Genomic DNA, 16004 nt, shown 5'->3' with positions numbered 1-16004 from the left:
AAAGAGATCGTGAGGCTACTAGTTGATAAGGAAGCGATCACACATGAGCGCGACGCAGAAACTCTCGATTGATATCACACCTACTATGCGTTTGAATTTTATTCCTCAATTAATTATAAACGTCTTGGTAGCTCTTATAGTTGAATAACTTACATTAAAATCTGCCCGGGAACAGCTGTATAATAGGTATATCTATAAGTCGTAGAGACTCTTTCTCGCCTTATATTTCCTTCGAAATTTTATCAGGGATGTTCAATCCGCCTGTCAAAAGATAAGCCTCAACTACAAGCTGGTACTCGATGTTATCCTAATCGTTGCCCGCTGCCATTCCATCACTTCTGGGGTCTACCCACGCCATATTGGTTTTGGTATTCTCTATTCCATTTCGCTTCTAATCATCTAGCTGGTGCTTGGTGTACGGAGTGGTTGCGAGGAACTTGGAAGTATGGGGGCGAGATGACTTGAGTTAGTTTTTGGGCTGGTAACTTAACGTCCGTCCCTGCGTAACGAAAAACCCGCCATGCCGAAAAGGATTCAACAAATAGTCAGACCAGGTGTTCTTATTTAGCGGAGTTAGAATATAACTTAGATAGTTTAGTAGAATAGTAGCTCTGCATATACCGTAAGGGTTGACGTTGATGTTACAAGGCATATCGGTACCCTGACTATGCTGCTTCGAGCTTTAGCCTACTTAGAGCAAGAGCAGACTGTGCTGCTTTAGGATTTAGCACAGACATAGAAAAGGAAAAGGCTTAAGTAGAGGCAGAGCCTAGTAGTGTTCAGGGTTTGAAAGACGAATTCATTAATTAGTTACATGTTGGCACTAAAAGATAGAATGGCGTCAAGACCGTCGCTCGCACAGCAGTCTACTATTATTCACTATGCTCCGCCTCTTGTGTATGCTCTCTCAGGCCTGTTATCATCGAGGTGATCGTCGGCATCTCTGTCCTCTTCCCAACACCTCAACCACGTCCCCAGCCTCTTCGGAGGTCCCGGATGGAGAGGGTTAGCCGCGTGAAAATCACAGAGTTTGTACGGGCTATTCTTGAAGTTGGCTGCATCATACCACACCGGATCGTCCTCATATCCAAGCCATTTGACACGATACTGTAGCCTCTTGCGGTTGACACGGGCGTCGAGAATATTCTCCACCTCGTATTCGTCGTCTTCGTCCGCGTTACCACGCTTACGCTTCCGCTTATGTTTGCAAGAGTTGCTTGCAAGCTGGCGCGCGCTGCAATTATCGGTGGTGTCGCCGCTACTGGCATCGCTGTCGCTGTCGAGAGTATCGGCCCGGTAACTACTGTACTGCGCTGCTGAAACAGGTCCGATAACCCAAACAAGTAAGAGCCCATCTATTATAAGACTACTTATCTAGATTCATTAATTCTCTCTTGTAGGCCAAAACATCCATTATATGAGCAATTAGAACCTACACCTCCTTTATATGCCCAACCGTTAATCTTTTACATCCCTATCATCTTGTCCAGAAACGCGTTCAAGAAATACAAGACAATAGTCTCCGTTCTCGACGCCCGGCCGCCTGAGAACGAGAGATATCAAATACTGGATTGGGAAGATGATGCACTCAAAATTCCGGTCTTCCCAGTACTGACAGGCGCCAGCTCTGCTATGAAAAGTAGAACTCCTTCATCTTGGGGTACAGATTTCAAAGACTGGGTTAGCAGAGCTGGATTCCAAGCAGGCACTCTGCATAGCCTGAGGAGGGAAGCGCTTATCAAAGCTGATAGTTGGTTAAATTGATACAATTTGCAGCGGCAATTACTAAATGTCAGGCAGATCAGTACTCCCTTAGTCAGGTAATGAAGTTTGCCTCGCACAAATCCTCTAATACCCTTGGCCGACATTACCTTGACTCTATGAGCAACGTAGATGGAGCCGCAACATACCTTGACCTGCAAGCAAGGCACGATGTCACCAAAGACTTTAGATCCGCTACTATGCAGAGAAAGTATAGATTACCATTGTCACTACCCAAAAGCAAGCAGAACGACTTAGAATCTCGCTCTGACTACCAAGCACTCACGGAAAAGTCCCAAGCTCTTGTGGTAGAGATTGAGAAAGCAGAGAATGACGACAAACGGCGAGAGTTGAAGAGGCAGCAAGAAGAATTGGACTTCCAGAAACGTAAACTACGTGATCAGGAATTAAAGGATTATCAATCAAACTACAAGGAAACGTGATCAGGAATTAAAGGATTATCAATCAAACTACAAGGAATCCTCGCAAGGACAGCAGAACCTAGCCGACCAGCGTCGTGACTACTTCCAGCATGTTGTTCGTCATATGGTTCCAGTGCCAGCCCGTCTCAGTGAGAACCTTCTAAAGTGCGAAAAACTTCGGAGCGAGGTCAGAAGATCAGTGATAGAGGATCTCCTGTATCTACTTACAAATGACTCTCCGGTCGCTTACCAGGAGTCCTTACGCCCTATCAACGGCCGTTGTAGGGTCGAATCTTGTAGAGCAGAAATAGATAGGTTAGAAAAATTGCGCACTGTTACGCATCTCAGCTAATCGTATATTAGTATTCCTATCTCTGGCCGATGGCGTCACGCATACGACTGTTGCAAAGCTGACCATGAGCGTTTGTCCGGGTGCATGATTCGTTACTGCTTCATATGTAACTCTTGGGAGCAGGGCGAAAGTGAATGGGAGGATCATTGTGTAGTTCACATCAAGAACGGAGACATACCGGTTCGCTGTGATCCTATTACATATCGTCATGGCCTCGCTCGTGCTGGTCACTGCCAAGTTTGTCTACATGATGAGAGGCTTCCTGCTTCAGATAGGCTGCATCCATATATGCATTTATCTGATTGGAAGCGTCACGAGAAGACTTGCATGAATGCGTATTTGCGAAATTGCAATCGAGACCAACTCTTCTGTCCAGATCCACGCTGTAAAGCCCAGGGCCCCTTTCCTTCGACCACGGCTTTGTACGAGCACCAGGAGGATAATCATAGCTGTCATCAAAGACAACTTGGTCGGCGAAAACGGCCTCAATCGGACAGTAGTGAAACCGAAGCACAAAGCAATACACTACTTCCAAAACGGCGAAAGCAGACGCACAAGTTCATTAACTATAATCTCCCAGAAGTTAAGCGCAAGAGATCGAAAAGACAGCCTGCCGCGGCTCAGAATTCAGACTCTGATAACTCGGATCCAGGGTTGTGCAGCAGCCTCAGTACGGATGAGGATTATTGCCAGAGTCTCAATATCGACACTGACTCTCCTGACTCCCCTGATAGCCTACTAGGACAACCATATGCTGAAGAGCATACTTCAGAGCCGGGAGTGTTTAACAACGACAGAGGGACCGCAGTTATGGAGGATGTTATGCTACCTATACGAGACGTTACTGAGAACGGGGTAGTGCATCAGACACTTACACCTCAAGGGCGTACGAAAATGGACAATCTGACAGATAGTTGGACAAAACCTTCTACCGAAACCTGGATGAACAGTCTAGTAGATATTTGTAATTTAACGGACACATAGACGAACGCCCCCGTGGACACTCTAACCGATGCTTCGACCGACATTCTAACCGATGCTTCAACGGACATTCTGACCGATGCTTCGACTGATACCCTGAGGAGTACTGAGAGGAGCACTCTGAACAAAAGTGAGGTAGACACCGCACTCGGCGAGAAGGAATACCTTCCAATTCAAATGCCAAACACGCAAAGGGATAGACTTTGCAAAGAAACGCAAAGTACAACAACAATAGAGGACTTAGTCCCGCTATCTGATCAAGTTCCAAATCTACAACCAACACGGCTTGCCCAAGACAATCACTGCGTATCAGAAGAACGATACACTCCACGTGGAAATATTTTGGAAGAAGTTCTCCTTCACGAGGGCCTATGTCGCGAATACATCACGGAAGAAAATAATGTTGGGGTTTCCAACAAACAGGTCTTAAATTCAGTCATAAACGAGGAGGAATATGAGATTGAATGTTGCCTAGCATCGCGGATATACAACCAGCAACTTCAATATCGTGTCAGTTGGGTTGGTTACGAAGAGGATCTTGATTGGTATAATGCTGTTAACCTGAAAGGGGCTCCAGAAGCTATCGAGGATTTCCATAAACAGAATCCCCACGCTTCAGGACCTCCTAAACGGCTTTCTCATTGGCTCGATTGTTGGAAAGTTGGTAGGGAAGCAGGGGATCACGAAGACGATAATATCCCGGAGAAGGTAGGGAAAAGAGGCCGCCGGCCAAGGCCCGCGCTCAATTATAGCGCCCCTAGCTAGTCTATAAAGCATACAAAACATCCTGCGTTTATAAATAAATTCTCTCACCTCATGTTTGCGAATCAATAAGTAACATACACGCACACATTAAACTTCAGGATAAAGTTTGCGATGCGGGCAAGTAACCTTGAAAGACAGAAATGGAGGAGCAGGTGCCGAGAAGATTTGTCACGCTATATCCGTAAATATCCTCTACGCGTAATAGAAGCTGTCGGTACTAAGATAGGTAGAAACTCAACTTGGTATTACTGTTGAGCCAGCACAAGTTCGTCTTCTTCCACGCTTAGATGACCCCTACCGCTGGCGCGCGGTGCCTGAGAAGCAACATTTGTTCTCTAAGAATCTTAGTGATCATTCGATCGGGGCATACAAATCTCTCTGTGACGGCATAGGGAAGACCTTCGAGGCTGTTTGTTGTGACGAATGGAGTACTATGCGCAATGGAGATGATATAGAAGCAGTTTTGGGAACGTCTATGTTATCAACGGAAGCAGACATCGGCTTTACTGGCAAGATATCGTGACTCTAAACAGAAAATTCTGGCCTAAAGGCAGAACTTGAAACGTATAAAATTAGTCTGTGTATAGAGCAGCAGAAGCGATTAGATTTAGAAAACACTGTTAACTGTTTACAGCTAGAAATTGCGCAGACTCAAGCATATCTAGAAGAAAGTTTGAAGGCTGCTGAAGGCTATGTAACAGTGCGTCACCGTCATTTAGATGCCTTGCATCGAGTGCTCCCCATACTTGAAGAGTTGAGGCAGGACATCTCCAATACTTCCCTACAATACCAATCACTGCCAACGTCTTGCTAGAGTAAACGCGATCAAACAAGACACTTCTGCCCTGAATGAGCCCAAGCCTGATAAGCAACTTCTCGAAAGGCTAAAAGCTAGTAAGCGCTGCTCAGACTCTTCTCCAGGGCCATAATTGTCGAAGCTACACTTGCAGGCTTGATCACAAAAAGATTCTGTGTATCTACCCTCGACCTAAGGCAAACTCCATTAGTTTCGTTACAATCTACTTTTAAAATCACGCTATTCCCTTATAGCCTAATCAACCGTTCACCAAAGGTCCATACTGTAATTGGGTCGTCCTTGAACTTAGGTAAAGCAAACTCTCTCAAAATGAAGTCATTCCAGAGCGCGGTACCAATAGCCAGGCAGACGGCGCGCTAAGTCCGGCTTCGACGAGACAAAGTACGCGCGGCGATGCTTCTAGAATGTCTGCGAACGCTCACCATTGAGATCCGTTTCTCGCCTCAGCGTCCATGCTGAAGGCTCTTTTCCAGCGTATCAATGTGCTCGTAGTCTATGTAAGCTTATACGACGTTGGTAAATTTGATTTTCCGGAAACGGTTCTCGGTCTTTGTGTAGAGCGGCGACAATAACTCGAGTTTGATTGCTTCATTGGCAGGCTTGGCAGACAGTCGACACACCGCTGGAATTTTGTTCCGCGCTACCCTACATCATTCCTGTATAATTTAGGCTAACTGGCCCCAGAGGCTTGTTGTTTCCGTTCAATCACGATACTTTCCCTGTCAACTTCCAGGCTTGATTGCTTAGTACTGAATTCGTCGAAAAGGGCATGCTCGTTGATCGGCCTATTGCTGGAATAGTGCTAATGTCCGTCCCTGCGTAACGAAAAAGCCGCCATGCCGAAAAGGATTCTACAAATAGTCAGACTGGATCCTCCAATTCAGTGGACTTAGGGTAAGTTGAGTTTCAAGGTGTCGACCAAGTACGTCTGCTTCTACAGCCAGTAGAAACATAGAAAATTACATGAATTATCACCATGCTGTCGATCTTTTCGTCATATACCTATACAGCTTTGCCCCTTCCAAAGCCATATAACAATGTATGCGTCTATCATTCATGCCTATCGGTGCAGCTAAGATACTCTTCCACTATCTGTAAAAGCCTTCCGTGCAATTAAAAGATGATCTATACTACAGGAATGTAGTCCGGATTTATCCAGCTGGAGAGACCCTGAACAGCTCTTGGCAGGCGACTTGACACTCGACCTACAAGGCTTAGCGCATGCCGTCTAAGTAATGTATCTCTCCAGCCACTTGCGCGTGACTTTCCTCAATCTAAACCCACGTGATTGCTAATTCAGGTTAAGCGTCATCTGGCTATCGTCGACAGCTGGCTTCTGCCTATCGTGTTCCGGAAGGGAGAGGTTAATCGCTTCGGGCCGGGATGACTGCACTACCGAGATGAGCGAGCAGTACTTGGATTTCAAGCACCTGTACATCACCGCATACTTTGAGCTTCAGTACGAATACATACAGGTCGTATGCTATGGCTATCTCACATATTCATGACCCCTCACACCTAAAAGTTACATTCACGTCGCTATCCTTATGTCCGCCATGGCGCTGATTTTCGTGCAGGGTTGCCACGCGGGTTTCCAATGAAAGAACATCAAGCATCGAAGAAATCAGGTTTCATAATATGCAAAAGCCATAGTAGAGAATCACTGCTTATTCTAGAGAGTACTGAGTGAAGTTGATCACCACCTGCTCGTAGTCCCCCTTCTGAAGCTGCCTGGAATGCGTCGTAGAATCCACCCTGGGCGTTTGGGTCGGCATCTTTGTCGAGCAGCATCTTTACTACCTGCTCGTAGCCTCTGGATGAAGCCGCCTATAGTGCGTTGCCGTACCTTCCACCCTGCGCATTCGGTTCGGCGTCTTTGTCAAGCAGCAGCTTCACCACCTGTTCGTGGCCTCCGGATGAAGCCGCCTGGAGTGCATTGCCGTACCTTCCACCCTGCGCGTTCGGGTCGGCGTCCTTGTCAAGCAGCAGCTTCACCACCTGCTCGTAGCCTCCGGATGAAGCCGCCTGGAGTGCATTGCCGTAGTATCCACCCTGCGCGTTCGGGTCGGCGTCCTTGTCAAGCAGCATCTTTACCACCTGTTCGTGGCCTCCAGATGAAGCCGCCTGGAGTGCGTTGCCGTACTCTCCACCCTGCGCGTTCGGGTCAGCGCCGTTGTCGAGCAGCAACTTTACTACTGACTCGAAGCCTCCATATGAAGCCTGGTAGAGTCCGTTGCCGTGCCTTCGATCAAATCCGTCGTTCCTTTGACCCTGTGCGTTCAGGTCGGCGCCATTGTCGAGCAGAAGGCCAGTAATCTCGACATGCCCATGTTTCCCGGCAACCGCTAATGGAGCGTCACCCCAGCTATTCTTTGCATTAACGAGCTTAGTGGCTTCTTGTCCTAATGCAAGCAACAGCTCCTGCGTGATGCTAGATAATCCAAATTGTGCCGTATAGTGCAAGCCTGTAATTGTAGGATAGTCCTGGCTATATCTTGAGGATTTCCATGATTCTGGACATAGTAGCACCTGTGCGGCGCATGCAAGTAATCCAGGGTCTAGAAGAAAAGAACAGGCAAGTTTGCACACTTCAGCTTCAACTGCTCTTACGTGGTCGCCCCCATACTTCGCTGCATAGTCCAAGAACTTATGGTTAGCAAGCCTATGTTCAAATTCGACATTTGTACGACAGTTCCCGCTCCTGAAAGCGTCGAAAGACAGATAAGTGAGGCATGTGGTAGCAATATGCTGTCGTGCTGCTGGATTCCATGTATCTATGATTCGTTCGAAATAATCCTGTGTAGTGTAGTGTACGAGACGGATGATAGAACTCTCGCGATCGACAACAACGAGACCAGCACACACAGATACCAAGTCCTCGACGTCGCATATGCCCTCTAGGTCAAGCTCTGTTTCCTCAGGTTCGATTGCTAAAGCGCAGCATATCTCAGCTGTAGTAAGCGGTCTTTTCGCGAATATGATCCATTATAGAACTTTCTTGGCTCGTTCCCGGTCACCGTCTAGTTGCCCTTCGATTCTAGCCAATGCATCTTTGTAGGCATTGTCGAGTGCATCTGAGCCTTTCGAAAGCTTAGCTAGAGTTGTTTTAACCTCTTTCGTCGTTCTCTTGTCTAACAGTGAATCTGTGTGCAGTCGAGCAAGAAGGAACCTAGCAGTTGATCAGACTGCCTGGCCTTATACAATTAAACAAGAGACATACATGCCGTCTACCGCCTTCACGATCTTGGTTTGCACCATGCCTTGCAGCTCATCGCTGCGTTGGATGCATTTAGGGAGTCGATATATCTGTCCTACCACGAAACGCTTCACGTCTTCTTGACTAGCCTCGATCTCCAACTTGATCGCCTCTTTAAATCCATCTTCAATCTCCGGTATGAACCGCGAGGTGGCCATGAGGCGAATGTCTCGTCTTGCTTGTAGGGCTCGGAGTCGGGTGAGAAACGTACGACGCGTGCCATCACTGTCTCGACATTCGTCCAGGGCGTCCATCACAATATAGGCTGTAGAGTAACGCTCAATCACATCTTGAAGAGCGCTGCAGATTTCGTCAAGCGACGGCCTAGTCCCCTTGTTAGCATGCTGCTTGTGTAACCGTTCCACAGGATCCAAAGTCGACGGATGTGCCTGCACCAGCTGCTTTAGAATGGCCGCCAGCATACTAACAGCATCCTGCTCCTCTTGAGATTTGTAATTGCAGTACACATAAGCAAGTCCATGCGAGCTGTTCTGCGCGGATTTTGACAGGTGATCAATCGCGATGGCAGCTATCATGGTCTTGCCTGCTCCTGGAATACCTGGGCAGAAGAGGGTTCCCTTGGCTTCCTTGAGCCATCTTGCCGTCTCAGGCGCGTCCAAAAACCACTGGCCTGTTCCTTCTTGTCTGCGCTTTATGATGTCGGATTGTTGAGCTGGGTAATCCGAGGGGGATACCCATTCCAACAGCTGATGGTACTTCGTGAAATCCTGATCTTGCTGTATTTTCTCCACTCCAGACTTTATACCAAGCGCCTGGGCCCGAACGAAGTCGGTGTCACTTTTGATGGCTTTCGAGAGTTCACTGGTGTATATTAACGACGCAATTTGGCAGCGGTGGTGGCAGAAACCTACAAGTGGTCCATTTGTAACGCGGTCCCCACAAGCGACTTCAGACGCTCCATCCGATTCAAGATACTTGCAATTTCTTCTTTCTTAAACTTCCACATCAGCGCTTCACCTGCCCTTCCTAATCGGCCACTGTCTGTCATCTTGTTCTGCAACGTTTCAAGCGCTTCCTTGAACTGATCGAGCGGCCCATGTTCAACTGTAAGGGCTCGAAGGGCAGTAAACCATGACTTGTCAGGATCCCCCGTCTCAAGCCGAGCCCTAAGGTTGAAAAGTAGGTTGTACAGATTTGAGATCTCGACAGCGCACTGTGTGCGGTCTTTTGAAGCATCTTTGACGTCGTTCAAGTACACGAGAACTTTGGTTGAGAGCTGGAGGATAGCGATGATGCTGGCTGTCACACTAAGCGGATCCATCCGGGAACAACACAGTCCAGACGATAGCCGTATGGAAGAGTAGTGGAGGGTAATAGCGACATAATGCAGGCAGAAGGGCTAATGAATGGCAATCAGGCTGAGGCTGAGCAGGTGCAGATGAGCTGCATCGACTTACGCCGCATCGTATCGATAAGACTAGGCCGAGCTTCTGTGCGCTACGCCGAACCAAAGCGCATTTGCCATTTGTCCCAAGAGTGGAATAGTTCTAGAAACTTCTACGTTCCGTAGACCGGCTAGGCAAATATGGTTAAGTTACTCCCGTTATTTCTGTTTGTTTGCAACTTCTTGGTTAGCTAACGCGTTTCAGCGTCGACATAATCACCGACAACTTTGAGGATGCGGTCCAGTGCACGATCATTGCTATCTTGATCGCCTCTGTGACATAACTGTACCCCATCGCGCTGCCCTTAAGCTCCGCCTCTGATCAGCAAAAAGACGTGCCAAAGTCAAATCACGCCCTCATGCTCCTCGAGTCCGTCACAACCGATCTCTATTTTGGAGCGGCAGTCAGATGCCTGGCCTCCGCTCATGGAAGGGAAATACGGTAAGATAGTAAACACCTCAGATAGGATGGGGTATTTAGGGGTGTGGGCCTCAGACATAGTGGGCGTGGCAGCGGACGGACGACACCAAGATCTAAGCTTGCGATTCGGCAATTAGCGTTCATGGCAGAACGGCCAGTTCGGGCCGTTTCTTCCCAAAATCGTAATTTCAAAGTTATGCTTAGCAAGGCTGTGCAAAGCTGCATACCGTCTCCAAGTAGAACTATCTGCAATTGGAGAAGGCCAGGGAATCTCTGTGTTGAGAGGAATAGCCGCCGCTCAGGACAGATTGCTAGAGCAGGCTATCACGACAGCTGCAGATAGTATTGGAAAGTCCCACTACATTGTCTTCTCTGGTAGTGGCAACACTGGCCTCCAGTTTAGACACAATCCTGGTGCCATATCCGGAAATGCTTTCGGACGTAGCAGCTGAAGGTGGTGGAAGCAGACACAGGAATGGTGTCACTATAGAGGTAACTGTGCCTTGTTTGCCTCACAAGCAATGGCAGTGATTAATTAGAATGATACTTCAGGTCACTGCCCTTACCGATTTAATGCTACCAACCGTTTCATGTGCTTCTTTCCATCCCGATTTAGCTTAGGTCTTGCTAACTTGTTGTTTGTCTCCGTCTTGTGCTTCCTCAACAAACGGCTAGATGCAGAGACGCAACGTAGGCTTAAAATTCGTCGGCTGTATGATATCTCATTACGCTGGCTCCTATTCTAAATAATCTGAATATATATACAAGAACGGCTTTCAATTAATCCGTATTGTTCGTCCAACTGACTCGCATGACCCTTCTGAGTAACCAGCGTACGAGACCATCAATGTCAAGGTATGTTTGCTACCTAAGCTGAGCCACCGTGATATTTATCTTAGAGAAGCAGCTTCCGCGATCTAGTCAACCATTGCGTTGCCGAGCTCTCCACTGGGCACGAACGCTATACCATCTGCACCGACGAATCAGAACAAGACGCCCCGGAGGTCATCGTTGTCGTTATCCACAATCAGCGGAACAGCTGCTTCCACATAGCACTCACGTGCGCAAATTCCGAAGTCTATCTAATCAGGCTCTAAATTTTACAGCCCGTACTTAATACATTCGCGCTACTGGAGCCTTGAAATCTGTCTCGGACGTGGTTGACGAGCTTTATGGAAATTCTGACTTTGCAACAACCCCCGAATAGATCCTTGGTGGACTGGGCATAGAACTTTTAGGCTTACGACCGCGTTTACCTTTGCCTTTACTTGCAACAGCCCTTTCCTTCTCCGCTCGCTTTATCCGCGCTGCCTCGAGGTCTTCAAAGCTCATCACCTTCGCCTTCCCTAGGACTTCAGACTTGATCGAACGACGAACCTTCTCGCCATTAACCTTCGACAGGAGCCGATTATGGTCTTGGAGAAGAGCTTGTCTGGCAAAGGACCTCTGAGCAGCGCTTGCTAGCTTCTGGACGCGCCTTTCAAGACGTTGCTTATCAGGCTTGGGCTCACTAAAGGCAGAGGTGTCTTGTTTGATCAGTTCGTGCAGCGATGTCAGTGCTTCTGTCGTAACTGGAGTTACAGGCGTTACAAGCTGTTCAGGTGGATCCATCCGTAAAAGAGATCCCTGTGGACGGGTTTGTACAGTCAGTTCAACCGGCGGCTTTGGCGTATCTCTGAGTACTCTTTCTGGGTTAAAGGGAAAGAGACCAGCTTTGGCCCAGCCGGCGAGGATGTTCCTCTTAGAGATTGCCTTTTCCCTCGCAGGACTATATAGAGCGGTAAAGTGCTCTTTTCCAATTGTAACTATACCTCCTCGATCAAGCCTTTCTACCTGATCACGATAGGCTGCCTTCAAAGGCGCGAAAACTCCAACATCGCAAGGTTGAAGTTTGTGGGATGTGTGGGATGGGAGACGACATAAGGTGGTCTTGTTTTCAAAGCAGAATTCTAGGACTTCAAGTGTTTCGTGTGTCCCGAAGCCATCACAGATTAATATACGCGGTCGGTGGTTAGCCCTTTCTCTGGTTTGAGAATCGAATACACGCTTCAGCCACTCCAAGCTGATTTTGGAGTCATTGTACCCATTTTCTGAGTGGGCAAAGTGCCAACCAGGAGTTTCATAGGTCGTCCAGTTGCTCCGATGGGTTGAGGCAGGCCAAATAATGAGTGGAAGGAGCGACCTACCGTCGGCACTCACACATTCAATGGCAGTGACCATGGTTCGTTTTACACCAGCACCGCGGTGGTCCCGAAAATCGTCCTTACCTATAAGCACTTTCACGGAGCCTAGCATATCAAGCATAACGCCTGTTTCATCCATATTATAGACATTCTCTGGCTGGACAGCCGGATCATGGATTACGCCTCGTATCAGTGTAAACCAATCGACCATTTTTGGGTATATATTGTTCCCATGGCGTTTCCAGTAGATCGATCTAACCTTCCTGGCTCTAAGTTCAGGATGGCGCTTCTCAAAGGCTCGTGCCCAGTTCTTGCCCGGGGGCTTCGTGGGTCTTCTAGTGTACGGCTGTAGGGAGTCGGATCGCTGACGAGCGATACTGAACGCTAGCGAAGGTATGTACGTAATCCGCACTGGCTATCCGAAATCAGACATTAGCAATAGAAACGCTACAAGGGCTTTCTCCTCATCTGGTGTGAGGTATCGCTGGAGTTGCGCCTTGGCTTCTCTCGACATCCTATCATTGTCACGATGCCACACGGAAGTCAAAGGTACTCCACCCTGCTCTGCAATAGCGGCGTATGTGCGGGGAACACCTTCAGGGAGAGCTCGCGCAAGTGCCTGGCTGGCTCGATCCATTGTACAATGATGCTGCAATCACAACCCTTTTGGAATAAGACAGGAAGGGGACAGCTGTCGACAATGGCTAGACGACGCTTGACCCGAAACGACCATCACGTGAACTCCCCATTCGGATTAATTAAGTGTGAGCTATCTGCGAATGAGATGAGAGATCAATTACTTAAGTTGATTCTAAGGTTCTAAAGAGTCTATTCCGAGAAAATCTATTTATTTGAATGGTTACTGGGTTGGCCGTGTTGTCTGGATTTCCGCTACAGAAAGGTCCAATCCTCAAGCCAAAAGTGGCGTAGCTGTAATTCATCGCTGCTGATATCGGTCAGACGTGCATGTCAAAACATAACCAGCTGAGCTCGAGCCTTACGCGCAGAATGACTCGGACTTATGCTTGCTCTCATCTCTGGGGCAATTTTATGTGATGTAATTAATTCACTAACGCTACTACGATCGTCCGCTAGGACAACAACAAAGGCTCTTACCCTACTTCTAAACTGAGCAGGGTAAAAGTACCTGAAGTATATTTGCACCATTCTTGTGTGCAATAAGGACAACAGAGTGCTGGTAGGCTGAGGTTCTTGCCTCACCGGAAGGCGTGGCTGTGGGGGCTGTGCCAGCTTGACACCTTCGCGCGCGCTGCTTTGGCAAGCTGCCTTCACAGCCCACTACGGCCATTATAATCCTCTGACTACTTCGGCTGTCTATAGTTGCATTGCAGCTATCTTGATTAAACTAAGGAAACCCATACTTGTCTTTTGCGTTTTTCTTTGCTCTCAAACAAGATTGTCGTCATGCGACTTCTCCATCTCGAAGCTTCTGGGAGACCTGTCTTGACAAATTTCCACGGGAAGCCTATCCCGCCATATGCCATCCTTTCGCATAGATGGGGCGATTCGGAGCTTCTCTTTGAGGACCTAGGGAGCGAAGCCTATAAAGAGAAGAAGGATGGTGTTCGGAAGCTGAAGTTTTGCGCTAAACAGGCGGCTGAAGACAACCTCCAGTACTTCTGGATCGACACATGCTGCATCGATAAATGGAACAATCGTGAGCGCTCAAGAGCGATTAATTCGATGTTTCGTTGGTACAGAAATGCGACAAGATGCTACGTGTTCTTATCGGATGTTTTAGTACCTACTGCGACAGACACATATCAATGTAACGAGTGGGAGGCAAGCTTCCGAGCGAGCGAATGGTTCACTCGAGGCTGGACACTTCAGGAGCTGATTGCGCCAGTATCAGTTGAGTTTTTCACCCGCGAAGGATGGCGCCTCGGCAATAAAGCATCGCTTGAACAGCTGGTGCATGAGATTACCGGTATTCCGCTTGCAGCATTGCGCGATTGTCCCTTGGACCAATTTACCACATCTGAGCGGATGACATGGGCCAATAATCGCCAAACGACTGAGGAAGAAGATAGTGTATACTGCCTTCTTGGAATTCTAGATGTCGCTATGCCAGTCTCCTATCGCGAGGGAAGAGAGAATGCGCTCAGACGACTCTACATTGAAATAGAAGCAACTAGTAGCGCACCATCCATTATTCCGTTCTCCCAAAACGACCATTTTGTGGGGCGAGAGTCACAGCTTGCTGAGCTAGAGGCAAAGCTCTTCGGTGACAAGCGTACCGCTACCACGTTGGCGATTATAGGACCTGGAGGAACAGGCAAGTCACAGCTAGCCCTTGAACTTGCGTACAGAACGAGACAAAAGAACAAGAATTGTTTGGTCTTTTGGATTGATGCAAACAACGTAGACAGTCTTGATCAGTCGTATGCAAGTATTGCCCAGAAGCTTGACATTCCTGGCTGGGCCGATGAGAAGGTGCACGTTAAGCAGCTTGTTAAGCGTCGTCTAGAAAGAGAGCGAGTAAGACAATGTCTGCTCATCTTTGACAACGCAGAAGACATAAGCCGAGGGTCTAGTGGACTATCAGTGGCACGAGAGGTTAATTTGGCCGACTACCTACCTCAATCTGACCTCTGCTCTGTCGTCCTCACAGCAACTGACATCAACACTGCGATGCGGGTTGCAGTGCAGAACGTTGTGGAGCTACAGGAACTGGCCCCCGACACGGCCAAAAGGATGTTAGAAAACTACTTAGACATTCCGATTTCTGCAAGCGAGCAGCAGCAGCTGTTACAAGAGCTATCATATCTTCCGCTAGCAATTATCCAAGCAGCAGCCTATATCAACACTACAGGTGTGACGCTTCAGCAGTACCAATTACTCTTAGAGAGGCAGAACGAACACACTCCTGGGCATAGTAGCAAACCGTCCGAGGACAAAGAACAAGAGCGTACTACAAAGAACCCTGTGGCTACTACACTGTTCATCTCCATAGACGAGATCCAACGTAGTAACACACTTGCAGCAGACTATCTGTTCCTTACCGCCTGCGTCGCCCAAAAGGACATTCCGCTTGACCTTCTAGCGGCAAACCAGCCTGGGGAGAGGGAAAGTGCGGTCAACATCATTAGCAGGTATGCTCTTATTACTAGGCGGCCTGCAGATTCTGCACTTGATGTTCACCGATTAGTGCATCGCGCTTTGCGAGAGTGGCTCCAGCAGCAGAAGCAGCTAGGCCAATGGACCCAGTATGCTATTACACAGCTATATCGAGTGTTCCCAGACAATGATCATCAGAATAGAAGCAAGTGGAGACGGTTGCTTCCACATGCCAAGCATGCTCTGTCATACAGTTGCGCTGGGCTTGACGGTGGAGACAGATCGAATCTCTTATGGAAATATGCCATGACGCTCTTTAGTGATGGACAATACAACGAGGCCGAGCAACTGTTTGTGCAAGTGATGGAGATGAGAAAGAGGCTGCTTGGAGAGGAGCATCCAGACACCTTGACCAGCGTAACCAACCTGGCTTTAACATATTCGAATCAAGGGCGGTGGAAGAAGGCGGAAGAGCTGGATGTGCAAGTGATGGAGACGAGTAAGAGGGTGCTCGGAGAGGAGCATCCAGACACGCTGACCAGCATGGCCAACCTGGCTTCAAC

At 48.2% G+C, this 16004-nt stretch overlaps 6 protein-coding genes across 6 annotated transcripts in view; 3 read left to right on the top strand and 3 right to left on the bottom strand.

Annotated features, from left to right (window-relative positions):
• Positions 1-1632: 1632 nt before the first annotated feature.
• Positions 1633-2845, top strand: BU24DRAFT_475285 (uncharacterized protein; the record flags this gene model as incomplete). The annotated part of the gene is made up of 4 exons (XM_033532893.1): positions 1633-1750; positions 1801-2110; positions 2175-2498; positions 2547-2845. Coding segments are annotated over 4 exons (1051 nt in total), but the record flags the coding sequence as incomplete, so codon positions are not given.
• Positions 2846-4338: 1493 nt separating this feature from the next.
• Positions 4339-5270, top strand: BU24DRAFT_429292 (uncharacterized protein). The gene is made up of 3 exons (XM_033529702.1): positions 4339-4462; positions 4512-4800; positions 4858-5270. Exons 1-3 carry the CDS (start codon positions 4393-4395, stop codon positions 5093-5095), a joined length of 597 nt encoding a protein of 198 aa, XP_033377061.1. The 5' UTR covers positions 4339-4392; the 3' UTR covers positions 5096-5270.
• Positions 5271-6925: 1655 nt separating this feature from the next.
• BU24DRAFT_360034 (ankyrin) lies at positions 6926-7225 on the bottom strand (the record flags this gene model as incomplete). The annotated part of the gene is made up of 1 exon (XM_033524080.1): positions 6926-7225. A coding segment is annotated over one exon (300 nt), but the record flags the coding sequence as incomplete, so codon positions are not given.
• Positions 7226-7666: 441 nt separating this feature from the next.
• BU24DRAFT_96712 (uncharacterized protein) lies at positions 7667-8436 on the bottom strand. The gene is made up of 2 exons (XM_033534841.1): positions 8319-8436; positions 7667-8267 (listed from the first exon to the last, which is right to left on the bottom strand). Exon 2 carries the CDS (start codon positions 7986-7988, stop codon positions 7767-7769), a length of 222 nt encoding a protein of 73 aa, XP_033377059.1. The 5' UTR covers positions 7989-8267; positions 8319-8436; the 3' UTR covers positions 7667-7766.
• Positions 8294-9636, bottom strand: BU24DRAFT_359840 (uncharacterized protein; the record flags this gene model as incomplete). The annotated part of the gene is made up of 2 exons (XM_033524070.1): positions 8294-9176; positions 9227-9636. The coding sequence occupies 2 exons, from the start codon at positions 9634-9636 to the stop codon at positions 8294-8296; spliced, it is 1293 nt and encodes a 430-aa protein (XP_033377058.1).
• A 3908-nt stretch (positions 9637-13544) lies between these two features.
• The window catches only part of BU24DRAFT_445466 (kinesin light chain), a gene marked incomplete at its 3' end in the record, with an annotated part of 4459 nt that continues 1999 nt past the window's right edge, over positions 13545-16004 (top strand). The window contains exons 1-2 of the mRNA XM_033530698.1: positions 13545-15021; positions 15052-15131. Of these exons, the coding sequence (XP_033377057.1) occupies positions 13789-15021; positions 15052-15131 (1313 nt within the window). The 5' untranslated portion in view covers positions 13545-13788. The remainder of the gene's footprint in view (positions 15022-15051; positions 15132-16004) is intronic.

Source organism: Aaosphaeria arxii (genome assembly GCF_010015735.1).
Source record: "Aaosphaeria arxii CBS 175.79 unplaced genomic scaffold BU24scaffold_17, whole genome shotgun sequence".
Classification (NCBI taxonomy): domain Eukaryota; kingdom Fungi; phylum Ascomycota; class Dothideomycetes; order Pleosporales; genus Aaosphaeria; species Aaosphaeria arxii.
This window is presented reverse-complemented; position numbering and strand designations above follow the sequence as displayed.

What these genes read in the sequence shown, in the direction of transcription:
- BU24DRAFT_429292 (XM_033529702.1), top strand. Translation starts at nt 4,393, where the DNA reads ATGCGGGCAAGTAACCTTGAAAGACAGAAATGGAGGAGCAGGTGCCGA. An exon ending in AGATTTGTCACGCTATATCC is followed by an intron (nt 4,463 to 4,511) that starts GTAAATATCCTC and finishes TAAGATAGGTAG; the next exon opens with AAACTCAACTTGGTATTACT. An exon ending in GGCTTTACTGGCAAGATATC is followed by an intron (nt 4,801 to 4,857) that starts GTGACTCTAAAC and finishes GTATAAAATTAG; the next exon opens with TCTGTGTATAGAGCAGCAGA.
- BU24DRAFT_96712 (XM_033534841.1), bottom strand. Translation starts at nt 7,988, where the DNA reads ATGCGACGTCGAGGACTTGGTATCTGTGTGTGCTGGTCTCGTTGTTGT.